Raw genomic sequence first — 13,956 nt, forward strand, 5'->3', positions numbered from 1 at the left:
CAAGGTAATTATATAGAATAGTTTAAAAAGAAAGAATATGTAAATAACAAGACTAGAGTAGAATAGGTCGGAGGAACGCCGTTGGCATAATAATATTATACATAATAACCTAAATCAATTCCCGTTGAACATACGGATAGCGGAAGGGTAAAAGCTCTCTTTAAGACGGGAAGTCTTGCTCGCAATGGAGCGAAGAAGGCGACCTGACGGCAGGTAATCAAAGTACCTGCGAGCAGGGTGACTGGGATCGTCTATAATTTTAAGTGTCCGTTTTCTGGTTCGATCGATGTAGATACTTTGCAGGGACGGGAGGCCAGTACCTATTATTTCCTCTGCCGTCCTCACTACTGATTCCATCTTTAAAAATTCTTTCTGATTGACGCGACCAAACCAAACTAGTTAAAACGGATTCAATGATAGCACGATAAAAAATTGACTAGAATGGATTGACGGACTCCGAATGATTTGAGTTGACGAAGGAGGTAGAGCCTTTGTCTGGCTGACTTTAGAATATCAGTAGCATTGACAGTCCATGTGAGGTCAGCTGACAAGTAAGTACCCAGAAACTTGAATGAATGGACCAGTTCCACCTCACTACCATTAATTGACAGTGGCACATGCGGGGGAGGCTTAGTACGGAAATCTATTATCATCTCCTTAGTTTTACCTACATTCAATATATTCATTTATTGTTAATTAACATTTTGTTGTAAGATACCGAGTTGCTCGACATGAATGAGGTTTATTATAAAAAAAGTTCAAAAATGAAGTAGCTTTGACGTTCACTGTAGAAGGAAAAAAATACATGCAAATATAATTAAGTAGAATTTTCTCATTCAAATTATTAATTCATTTTCTGCATTAAATCATTGTTGGTAATATACTGATTAAAGGGATAACCACAAACCTGTCTTTTTTCACTTTCTCCTTTTATACATACTTTTTTTTCTTTATACAACATAATAATTCATAATATAATGCAGAATTATGCATGATGGGAAATCCCCAGGCGGCAGATGCATGCACACAGTAGCTTCAAACCGCTCTCTTCGTTTGCAACGAAAAAAACGATACCGAGATAGAGGCTACCGCGGCAAACTCGTTTGACTTGATTGATTTGCCGTTTCGTCATAGTCAGTGTATACCGGATGGTACCCATAATTGAAAAATTTCGTTTTTCCGTACAGATTTTCTTGTACGTCGTCCACATCTTAAAATGCATAATAAACTTACTTTGTACGGCAAAAACATACAGGTTGACAGGTATGCTCTACTTACAAATGTATTGTGTTGTGGGAGGATCTTTGTAACCTGAAACATTTCTAAAAAGAGACGCCTTTTGAATGTAAATGCGCTTATCCGTTCCAAGGCATGCAAAAATGATATATTTTTCAATAAATTAGAAAAGAGCATCAGAACATGAAACAAATACATGTTGAAATTAGATTAGCGCACAATAAACATAAAATGAGAAGCACATAATGTAAAAAAAAACTAACATCAAAGAATACAGGAAATAATAAACATATTCATTTACCTTTTAACTTTAATTGGGAACTCGACGAGCATGCTGGAATTCACTCATACGCCGTGGATTGCCAGTTAGAACTCGGAGACTTTTTTGACTTTGTATCCTGAGGCCTTTGTAACTAGAGGCAACATTGTCCCAATCAGGTACTCTGTAACCTGAAACTTTTGTATGTGGCAAAATTTGTAAGTAGATGTACCAATTTACATAATTTAGTAACCAATTGATTTTAGATAAATCATTAACTCTCAGGGGTGGGCAAACTTTTTGAGTTGCGGGCTGCATTGGGTTAAAAAAATAGTCAAGGGGTGAGGTCTGAAGATCTATCTGATTTTTAATCATTGAAGAATAAATGCATATATATATATATACATAACAGGGTTGGGTAGTGTTACTTTAACTGGATTACTTTCAATTACTTTGGGATTACTCCAATACCAAATATGCTAATAAAAGACAAAATAAACTAAATATGAATAAAATGATGACTCACAACACGTGGTAAGCTTTCTCTCCCGGCTTTGATCTCTTTGATCCCCGGCAAAACTAACATAAAATGCGACAGAAACAAAATGAAAATAAATCCAAACAGCTTGCCATCATCATTTTTGCCGTTCCATGCATTCCGTTACTCCCCAAGCCTGCACAAAATTTAGTAATTTTATTCATAGTTAGTTTCTTATGTCTTGTGTTTTTTCTACTTTTTTAAAAATTCCTTTTATTTTTTCCTAGCTGTTACTTTTTTCTTTTTGTTCTCTATTTATTTTTTTCCTTTGTTTCTTTTTTTCTGTTTTTTTTTCTAAATTTTTCTTTCTTTTTCTCTCTTCCTTTTGTTTCTTTTTTTCTCAGCTTTTCACTACATTTTCATTTTGGTATTTTTTTTCTATTTTGTTCTATTCGCCCCTTCCTTTAAGTCATTTTGTGCATAATTTTACATAATATTTGGTCATGTTGGGATTAAAGAAGCAAAAAAAACATGAAGAACCGTTTAGGACCCGAAAGAGCCTGTTCCTTTTAGTGAGCCGAGCCGAAGAAGCCGGTTCTCGAAAAACTCTACTGACTTTACTCAACTTTGTTCTACTTGGACCTTGACTTCGAAATACCGCATTTAGAACACAGCGTCAGTGGAACCCGTGTATTTTTACCTCATGCACTGTAACTTTGACTTAATTCGCTTCTTAATTAGCCATTTTGAGCCCTCATTTTTGTGAGCTGGCTAGATTTTCTTGTGCGCTGTGAATGTGCGGGCAGTGCTCGATTGCGCACGCGCGAAGTTTAGAGGGAACATTGCCCACAGGCCCTAGTAAATGAAAATGAAACAACAAAGCGGCATAACGTCCGGGCGGTCCTCTGCAACCACTGCGTATTTTAAAGAAACCTGGCAACCTGAACGAGAGCGAATCAAACCGGGCGCATTTTGTTCCGGGTTCTACCGGCGTTCAACAGGATGGTACTTAGTAATAGTTCATGAAATTGTAATTAATTGTAAATTAATCATGATGTATAATTATTGTGTTTGTGACTATTGTTTGTGTTTTTATGTTTTTGTTTTTCCCTAAAAAAGGCGATCTACCGGCGCTGCCTTCATGCAGCATCGTGGCGCTTTTCCCCGGCCCGTACGCTGGTTGTAGTGCTTCCAAAGACTCTGTAGGTGGCAGTATTTCATCTTTATAATATTCCACGAAATGCTTACGGATGAGAGACAATTTGACAGTTGTAAGACTTTATTATCATCAGAAATAGAGGACATTACTAATTACTAGAGCTGCTCTTCTGAAATATTTGTATTTTTGATTGATCTGTGTGCATTTGGTTACTTTCTTCTGGTCGGTTAATTGCTTCACAATTTTGTGTTTGGTAATCAATAAAAGTACCGTAATTCCTGACTATAAGGCACACCCAAAACCAAGAATTGGCTAAAAATGGGAATGTGCGCCTTATACATGACAAACTTGGAAATGTTTTACTCAGGACCAAGATGCTTGCTCACAATGCCATTAAATTGGATGCGACAGGAGTCAAACCTAGACCCCCGTGAGAAACCATGGGGGATCCCAATGTTGGAGGGACGATTCAGGAAGAAGGGGAAATTTCACAAAGTCTCATGTCAATGTGGATTTATGACTGGCTGGATGAGAAAAATAATTTGCACATGTATCTCTCACTTACAGTGCATGTGTTCATTTATTAGAATTCCTTCTCTATGGCTAAGTGGGCCGGCTTCGGGTATAATACTAACCCTGAATCCTATTCACTAAACCACAAAGAAACGATAAATGAAAAAGCATTGGACATTACCTCATTATCCCAATACTGTATTTTTTTGTCACAGTACCAGATATATTAGATAAATGAGAACAGAGAAAGTGGTTACAAATTGGTGTTAAAATTTGTATCACTTTTCTCAACGCAAACTAAGCGCTATAATTTACAAACTTTTTGAATATTTGCGGCCGTCCTTTTATTTATATTTTTCAGGAGAACCGAATTACTTCCAACAATGCCTTTCCTTTTGTTCAGTTCAGATTCTAGTGGACTTCGTAAATACTTTGTGAGTCCGCAATACATTACTGTATTTTAGTGGTCCCCAACCTTTTCTGCACCACGGAACGGTTTCGTCTCATCTCATCTCATCTCATTAGCTGTACCGCTTATCCTTATTAGGGTCGCGGGGGGGGCTGGAACCCATCCCAGCCATCTCCGGGCAATATTCTCACGGCCCAGCCCAATAGTAACAATTAGGTACAATGATTAAAAATAGTGTGGTGATGAGATAAACAATAATGCCAATTTATGTGTCGTTACATCCCCGGTGGTCTAGTGGATGAGATCCACTGTGCTCCCCGCCACAATCGAGGTTCGATTCCTGTTGCATCCAATGTTATGTGATCTGTGACATATACAGACCAATTAATCAGTGCACCTACATTGTAGTTTTTAATTTATAGTGCAATCCTAGCCATTGCTGTAGTTTTAATTCTGTGCACATTATATAAAAAAAACAAAATCACCAAAGGTTATTCTTGGGGGTGCACCTTATAGTGCAGAAAGTACGGTAAGTGCATAATATCATCATGGATATGATTGCAGTGCAACAAATGTTAATTAATAAAATGATTTAAACCAAGGGTCCCAAACACGCTGAATGATAGTTCGTGACACCTGTCTTTAAAAAAAAAAAAACACAAACAAATTATATATATATATATATATATATATATATATATATATATATATATATATATATATATATATAATATTTTTTTAATTACTTTTTATGTGTTTTTTGTTTTTTGGGGCCGACTTATGTTTTTAGCTTCCTATTTTGGGCATTTTTTGAGTCATTTTCAGTCCATCCATCCATTATCTGCACCGCTTATCCTCATTAGGGTTGCGGGGGTGCTGGAGCCCACCCCAGCTATCTTCGGGGAGTGGGCAGGGGACACCCTGAACTGGTTGCCAGCCAGTTGCAAGAACTAAAACCATATAGAGAGCGAGAGAGAGAACAAGAGATAAAACCATAAAGAAAGAGTAAGATAGAACAAAAGATAAAACCACAGAGAGACCCAGAGAGAGAACAAGAGCTAAAACCATAAAGAGGGAGCGAGGAAGAACAAGAGCTAAAACCATAAAGAGAGAACGAGAGAGAGAAAAAGAGATAAAACCATAAAGAGAGAGTAAGAAAACAAGTGATAAAATCATAAAGAGAGCGTGAGAGAGAGCAAGAGATAAAACTATAAAGAAAAAGCGAGAGTGAAGAAGAGATAAAACCATAAAGAGCGAGAGAACAAAAGATAGAGAGAACAGATATAGTGAATACAGTAAATAGAGAGAAAGAGAGAGAGAAACAATCAGTGAAGAAAAAGCGAGATAGAGAGTCAGATAGAAAGAAAAAAAACAATTGAAAAAGAGTGAGAGAAACTGTAATTGAGAAAGGGATATAGAGAGTGTGAGAGAGAAAGCGATAAAGAGGAAGAGTGCTCTCGTATAACAACCTGGGAACAGCACAAGACTTCACTCAGAAGAACAGTTATCCTTATTTGGTCTTACTATTAACCCAGATGTCATTTTAAGTCCACATTCGGTGGCTGGGACAGACAATTCAACCGCTCACCTAGGGACAATTTGGACCGGCCATTTAACTTGACATGCATGTTTTTGGAATGTGGGAGGAAACCGGAGTGCCCGGAGAAAACCCACGCAAGCACGGGGAGAACATGCAAACTCCACACAGGAGGTTTGATCTCATGACCACAGAACTGTGCCGCACACGCGCTAACCACTGTGCTGCCGTGCTGCCCTTCATTTTCAGTCCTTTTTCATTCATTTTTATACTTTTGAGTAATATGTACTTACTAAATACTTTTTAACACTTTTTTCCCCCTGCTTTTCAGTTCTTTTTTTATACTATTTAGTTATTTTTCAGGATTCTTTTTCACACTTTTCACTACCTTTTGTTCTTTTTTCATTGTTTTCTGTACTTCTAGTAATTTTTTATACTTCTCAGTTCATTTTTTTTTTACAATTTAGAGGTTTTTTTTGGTACTTTTCCAGTCGTTTTTGGTCGTCTCTGGGCTTTTTAATGGTCGTTTTTGGGTTGTTTCTCTGTCAATGTTTGGTCCATTTTCATTTTTTCATTTTGAAGGAGCTGGGACCTTATAACCAACTCTCTGCCGCCATCTCCTGACTTAAAGTCATGATTGTAGCTCAATCAGCTCCTTATGTTGAGCGTGCAAGTAATGTATGTGCATTTCTTAGACGCGTTTGAATAAACTACTTTTTAAAAAACTTTTTTGGGGGTTTCGGGTTTGGACTCTACTAGAAGCAGGCCTTTCCTACTTTCACCATTTTCATGCTACACCGATAAATCAAAAATAAAAACATGCAGGCACGAGCAGGACGTTACTCCTTAGCTCTCTTGCTCTACTGGCCAAAAATATATTTGAGAGCTTTGGAATACTTTTGTCAGAGCTTTGCTTGTGAGAAACCTGATGCAGCCCAGGTTCACCTGGACTTTGTTTTCAGCGGCCAGACCCCGGATAAATTGAGTTTGAGACCCATGATTAAAACGTGTATCAGACTTTCGGTTCATTTCATTTTCCCATTGCAGGCAGGCGGACTTTGACTCGGTCCAAAAAGGAGGTAGGGTCCTCCAATAAACCAGCTAGTTTGCTTCTATTCACAAACGCGGCAACGCCCACAGAGGCCAACACAAAGAGTGGCCACTTAAGAGAGCGTTTGGCCTCGACTCGGTCGCACGGTCGCGTCCGCATCGGCTCAGCTACACGTTCCCACTGCGTCAGGATGGCCTGACGTGCCCCGGCCCATTTGCCGGGTCCCCGCAGACGGTACTGGTACGGGCTAATGGGGCCAAAAAACAAGTTGAGACCGAGTCTTGGGTCAGTCAGCAGCAACCGGAGGATGTTGGGCCGCACACCCAACTGCGTCGCTATCTCATCCATGTAGGTGGAGTAGTCTACCTGGATGGTATGTCTTTGACTTCTCACATACCTGAAATACAAAAAAAAAAGGTTGAGTGAGTTTGATTTACCGTAAATTCCGGACTATAAGCCGCTACTTTTTTCCCAAACGTTCAACCCTGCGGCTTATTCAGTGATACGGCCAATTTATGTAATTTTTCTAACGGCCGCCAGCGGCGCTCGAGTACAAAAGGTAAGATTTAGACCGGTGGAATATATGGGCCGAGGAAGACTGCAACTTCTTAGTTTGTGCACAAATTAAATTAGCGTAAAGTTACCCTCATCATGCAAATTGCAAATAGAAAGGCACATGCAGCAGCTTTCAAGCTAAATGCAATCGAGCAATCCGATGAAGAAGGAAACAGAGCTATTGCACGTAAACTTTACTTTGCGAGCGTGTTGCTAGCGTGTTTTAGAATAAGGGAGCGTGGAAAGACGTCTATATGACAAAGTTTCTTTCCGACACTGGGGAAAACGACTTTGATGGCGTCGGTTATAAGGAGGAAGATGAGGACCGTGTTTTCACAAGTACGGTATATTTTTTTTACAGACCCGTATACTGTCTTGCGAGCGTGTTGGTAGTAGCGTGTTGCTACCTGTCACAGTCACGGTTTGGGATGAAAGTTATATTATTATTATTAAAGCTTTGAAAACTCTCTCTGTGTACCGTCTTTCTTTGTAAATATGTGTAACCATATGTATTTGCAACTGTATATTTTTGTAATGTATTTATTTTAGAAACTTATTCTGATATGTTTTCCACGGGCGAATCAAAAAGAAGGGGCGAAAACAACGGGGGCTGACGGGAAGTGGAGTAAAGGTGAGACGTGTTTGTGGACCCGGCCGACAATAGCGGATATATATTTTTCCCACCCTTACCTTTGGAAATATAGATTTTTTTTCCCTTGGATTACTTCCAACGGGACCCGGACTCTGCAGGTCTGCATCAAACCTTAAGTACCGGTATCATTTTCCGTTAATTTTGCCGGCTGTGGTTTTTGGTCTGAGCACTTTATATTTGGTTACAATCGCGGGACTTAAAGTCGGGTTTGGGTTACTTCTGTGATTGTGTTACATGTTTTAATGTGGGCGCATGCGGCTTATATACAGGTGCGGCTTGTGTAAGTACAAAAGAGGTTATCCTCTTAAAATGTGGTGGGTGCGGCTTATAATCAGGTGCGCTCTATAGTCCGGAATTTACGGTACTCTAAATCCTATTTGTACTGTGCTATTTCAAGGTAGAAAATGTCACCCTTTCTTAATAACCCCAAATTGACTTAAATGTCAAGTAAAGTTTTTCGATAAAATTTGGTCTGATTCTGGAGTTACCTGTCAGCCATGGTATCTTGTTTACATTTGATGTCATCCAGCATGTTAGCCAATGGAGGTAACTTGATACAGCCTGGTGACAACACAAATTATTTTTGTACTCGTTTTACATTAACAGATGGAATATACAATGGCCAGAACATAGTCACAGTCTGTACTTAGATAAAATAGAAATTTTCTTAAGTTCGTAAATAAGTCAATGAACTTACCAGTTTAGGGCTTAAATAAAAACCCTAACTCCAACCAAACCCTAACCCTAGCTACAAAGGAAACCCTTATTCCAGGCAATACCCAAAGGGACAGTGTGAAATATTTAGTGCCTCCTAGTGCAGTGTTCTCTTTTGCCCGCGTCCCCGCGTCCTAGACGCATCATTTTTGCTGGGGACGCATAGTCTCAAATCAAGGTGCGTCCCCGGGACGCAACTTTTTTGACACAAAATTGTCATTATTACCCGATTACATTTTTTTTAAACAAAGATTTACCGCACTCCAAACTTTTCATCAGGCAGATCCGGCAGATGTTGTCTTGGTCTCGCGGTTCGAGCTTTCGTCTGCACGCCGATCTCGAGTTGTGTGGTGAAAAGTCTCTTTTTAGAGAACCGGCTTTTTCGGCTCAACTCATTCAAGAGAGCCGGCTCTGAAACGGCTCACTTGCTTTGATGCATTATATTACGAATTATGATGTTGTATAAAGAAGTTAAGAAAAAAAGGAAGTATAAAAGGAGAAAATGAAAAAAAAGACAGGTTTGTGGTTATCACTTTAATCGGTATATTACCAACAATAATTTGATGCAGAAAATTAATTAATAATTTGATGATTAAAACTGAATGAATATATAGATTTTTATAATATATTTGTCACCGATTTACAATTTCAACATCGATAACACTAAATTTTGGGGACCCATAGATCTCTGTTGGGACACATAGATTTTTGAGCATGCGAGTCCCCGGGACTCATCAATTTTCAGAGGTAAAATGAACACTGCTAGTGATACAAAAACATTTAATTCAGTAAAAAGAACCAAACATTGATTTGAATACTAGGCAAAAATACATAAACTGTCATACCACTGTTTATTTTTATAAAAAAACATCGGTCGAGAAATCTGTATTTCTTTTACATTATAGAATCCATACCTAAGGTCGCCGCCATGTTTGTCTGCCATCTTGCTGTGGCAAAAGTTTATGTTGGCATGAGAGAACAGTGCCATCTAGTTGTCAAATATTTCACACTGGGACTTTAAGATGTAATAAAATAATACATAAAATAACATTTCTTCCAATGAAGTATTTGTAATTTGCTACATCAGACTAGTTTACAATAGATTCCTACCTTTGAAGACCCTGGTGGCCCACCTAGCCTGTATCTCAGAGATGGGCATTATGGCCCCCAAAGGTTGCACCAGCCCAATGATTGCCAGTGTGTGACGCTCTAGCTCCGGTGGGAACACGTACTTGTACAGAGACGCCTTATTTTCTGACACGGTGATAACATGTGAGGCCAAGAAAGGGAAGGAAAACGTGTACCCTGTAGCAAAAACCTGAAGGCAAAAACATAAGTTGCTTTAACGCACAAAAGCATATTTTGAAGACGTCGTTGTGGATGACCTACCACCAGGTCCACGTCCTCTACAATGCTTCCGTCATCAAATTCCACAGTGGAGCCTTCGAATCGCCGAATGTTGGGCTTCACCTGCACTGTCCCAGACAAGATGCGGTTTGGGAGCTCGTCGTTCACAGTAGGATGCTGGCTGAACAACCTGAGACATTGAGAATTGATCACTGTGCATTCAGAATTTTACTCCAATTCCAAGAGTGTTTTAGATGACCTTGATTAATCCTGAAGAAGCGTTTACTGTAGAACCTAGGATAGGTTGACCCCGCCTTGTGTTGTGTTGTTTACACTCTACGGTGTGGAATAAAACGATTTTTTTGCCCTTCATTACATCGTCAACAACAATTTACCCAATTTACCGCACTATACAGTCCAAAAGATTATAAGGCGCACCCCCTAAAAATATTCTTCTGTCATACATTTTTCAAGAATATCTAAAATAAAAACTATACACAACCAGGGTATTGCACTTAAAGCTGGGGTATAGCACATTGAACCGGGACATTCTACGATTTGATAGCTTTAGGGAAGAAGCTATACTTCAGTCTGTTCGTTCGGGCTAATTGTAATAGTTCGAAAAGACGGTTGCTGGTGTTTTTCAGGATGAAAGTGTTTGTGCGTGTGTAGAGTTCTCATCTCTCATCTCATTAGCTGTACCGCTTATCCTCAGTAGGGTCGCGGGGGTACTGGAGCCCATCCCAGCAATCATCGGGCAGTGGGCAGGGGACACCCTGAACTGGTTGCCAGCCAATCGCAGGGCACACAGGGACAGACAACTCGCTCGCTCATTCACAACTAGGGACAATCTGAACCGGCCAATCCACCTGAAATGCATGTCTTTGGAATGTGGGAGGAAACCGGAGTGCCCGGAGGAAACCCACGTAAGCACGGGGAGAACATACAAACTCCGCACAGTAAGTCCGGTAGCTGGATTTGAACCCACACAGGAGGTTCCCATGACCTTAGAACTGTGCCGCACCCGCGCTAACCACTGCGCCGCCGTGCTGCTCGTGTGTAGAGTTATGTATTTAAAATCAGTGTTCTCGTTTGCCCGCGTCCCTGCGTCCTAGACGCATTATTTTTGCTGGGGACGCATCGTGTCAAATCAACGTGCGTCACCTGGACGCAACTTTTTTGACACAAAATTGTCATTATCATTTTTTAACAAAGATTTACCGCACTCCAAACTTTTCGTCAGGCAGGTCCGCCATTGTTGTTTTGGTCTCGCGGTTCGAATTTTCGTTTGCACGCCGATCTCGAGTTCGAGTTGTGTAGTGAAAGTCCGTCTCTTTTTAGAGAACCGGCTTTTTCGGCTCAACTCATTAAAGAGAGCCAGCTCTCAAACGGCTCACTTGCTTTGATGCATTATATTACGAAAGATTATGTTGTATAAAGAAGTTAAGAAAAAAAGGAAGTATAAAAGGAGAAAATGAAAAAAGACAGGTTTGTGGCGATCCTTTTAAATCAGTAGATTAACAACAATAATTTAATGCAGAAAAAGAATTAATAATTTGAATAAGAAAATGTATTATTCTACTTAATTATATTTGCATGTATTTTTTCCTTCTACAGTGAACGTCCAAGCTGTCACGAGGCGTGGTGGCGTGGAAGGTGACCGGACCAGAACGGAGGCAGGAGGCATGAAGGGAGAACTCAAATGCGTTGACGATCCATAAGTTTTATTTAATAAAATAAAAGTCGCCCAATACTCCGGGGCAAAACAGAACAATACAGAGTTCCTCCGGCACGAACTCAACAGGACATGGCATAACAGACTAAAACATGACAAGGCATAACAGACTAAAACAGGACAAGGCATAACAGACCGGGATTATGTATATAAGTAATGAACCAGCAACCGCAGAGCCCACAATGCAGCCTTAAATAGCAGACCCACAATTAGTGGAACTGCTTCAGCTGTTGCCCAGAGGGCGGGGCAGACTGGTCACCAAGGCAACCGTGACAGAGCCCCCCTCTTAAGGGACAGCTCCCGAGGTCCCAAACAGAAAAAATTACAACCTCACGCCCCGGAATGTTGACGCTCGCGATTGGGGCAACCCCGCTCCCTCCTCCGAACACGCAGGAACGGGGAGAGGCAGGCGCCATCTGCGTCGGGCGGATCGGAATCGGCGCTCGGCAGGGAGGGGGTCTGGTGGGCAAACTGGACAGGGGATAACAGACAGGCAGAACCGACGAGAACAGGACAGGCAAAATCAGAACAGGTAAACAGGACAGGCCTCTACAGAAGAGTCACACTCAGGACAGGCCTCTACAGAAGAGTCGCACCCAGGACAGGCCGATGCAGAAGAGTCGCACCCAGGTCAGGCCGATGCAGAAGAGTCGTACTCAGGTCAGGCCGATGCAGAAGAGTCGCACTCAGGTCAGGCCGATGCAGAAGAGTCGCACTCAGGGGGTTCAGGTTCAGAAGAGTCAGACTCTGGGGGTTCAGGTTCAGAAGAGTCAGACTCTGGGGGTTCAGGTTCAGAAGAGTCAGACTCTGGGGGTTCAGGTTCAGAAGAGTCAGACTCTGGGGGTTCAGGTTCAGAAGAGTCAGACTCAGGGGGTTCGGGTTCAGAAGAGTCAGACTCAGGGGGTTCGGGTTCAGAAGAGTCAGACTCAGGGGGTTCGGGTTCAGAAGAGTCAGACTCAGGGGGTTCGGGTTCAGAAGAGTCAGACTCAGGGGGTTCGGGTTCAGAGTGGCGATTCAGACAGGACAGGCGGAATCAGAACAGGCAAGACATGAGAGGGTCAAAATCAAAACAGACAAGACATAAGAGAGTCAAAATCAGAACAGACAAGACATGAGAGAGTCAAAATCAGAACAGACAAGACATGAGAGAGTCAAAATCAGAACCGGCAAAACAGGAGGAGCGGAGTCGGACTGGCAGGCAGCGGAGTCGGAGTCAGCCCGACGGGCAGCGGAGTCGGAGTCGGACTGGCACGCAGGGGAGACGGAATAGCAGGCAATCGGCACGGGAGTCGGGCAGGCAGGCATGAGAGTCGAACAGGCAGGCGTCAATTCTTCCCGGGACCCCATTCGAGGCACAGCAGGGGCCACGACGGGCGGGGCCGTGGTTCGAACGGGCAGGGAAGGCCAACTCAGTAGGCGCCTGCCGAACTGCGCTCTCCAGCTCTCCCCAAGTCGCGCTGGGATCGTTCGCTGAGTTCTATTTGTTGGCTGGTTCATTTTGTCACGAGACGTGGCGAAGTGGAAGGGGACCGGACCAGAACGGAGGCAGGAGGCATGAAGGGAGAACTCAAATGCGTTGACGATCCATAAGTTTTATTTAATAAAATAAAAGTCGCCCAATACTCCGGGGCAAAACAGAACAATACAGAGTTCCTCCGGCACGAACTCAACAGGACATGGCATAACAGACTAAAACATGACAAGGCATAACTGACTAAAACAGGACAAGCATAACAGACCGGGATTGTGTATAAGAGTAATGAACCAGCCACCGCAGAGCCCACAATGCAGCCTTAAATAGCAGACCCACAATTAGTGGAACTGCTTCAGCTGTTGCCCAGAGGGCGGGGCAGACTGGTCACCAAGGCGACCGTGACACAAGCGACTTCATTTTTTAACTTTTTTTATAATAAACCTCATTCATGTCGAGCAACTAAGTGTCTCACAACAAAATGTTCATTAACAATATATACGATATAAGGAAACACATGTACAATATAACATGTTAAACTACATAAATAAACATGTTTGAAAAAAAAAGATTTTTTTGGTATTTTGTCAGGGGAAATACGACAGTTTGGGCATGGAGCACACAAAATTTTGGGGACCCATAGATCTCTGTTGGGACCCATAGATTTTTGAGCATGCGAGTCCCCGGGACCCATCACTTTTCAGAGGTAAAATGAACACTGTAAAATGCTTGTTTGCTATTGATCTACTTCTGGTTTACGTTATGGTCTCATGAAAATGTCGATGTGCTATTGGCTGAATTACCCCCCACAATGCCTTTCTCTTCATTGGGTTCAGAATC

At 41.6% G+C, this 13,956-nt stretch overlaps 1 protein-coding gene across 1 annotated transcript in view; it reads right to left on the reverse strand.

Moving 5' to 3' along the window:
• Nucleotides 1-4,885: 4,885 nt before the first annotated feature.
• LOC148355665 (flavin-containing monooxygenase 5-like) overlaps nucleotides 4,886-13,956 on the reverse strand; it is a 30,194-nt gene continuing 21,123 nt past the window's right edge. Inside the window, exons 7-10 of the mRNA XM_088349872.1 lie at nucleotides 9,953-10,100; nucleotides 9,674-9,881; nucleotides 8,338-8,410; nucleotides 4,886-7,039 (exon numbers count right to left, since the gene is read on the reverse strand). Coding sequence (XP_088205998.1) covers nucleotides 6,622-7,039; nucleotides 8,338-8,410; nucleotides 9,674-9,881; nucleotides 9,953-10,100 — 847 coding nt within the window. The 3' untranslated portion in view covers nucleotides 4,886-6,621. The remainder of the gene's footprint in view (nucleotides 7,040-8,337; nucleotides 8,411-9,673; nucleotides 9,882-9,952; nucleotides 10,101-13,956) is intronic.

This window comes from Urocampus carinirostris, chromosome 12, assembly GCF_059441175.1.
Source record: "Urocampus carinirostris isolate Australia breed hairy pipefish chromosome 12, RoL_Ucar_1.0, whole genome shotgun sequence".
NCBI classification, from domain to species: Eukaryota; Metazoa; Chordata; class Actinopteri; order Syngnathiformes; family Syngnathidae; genus Urocampus; species Urocampus carinirostris.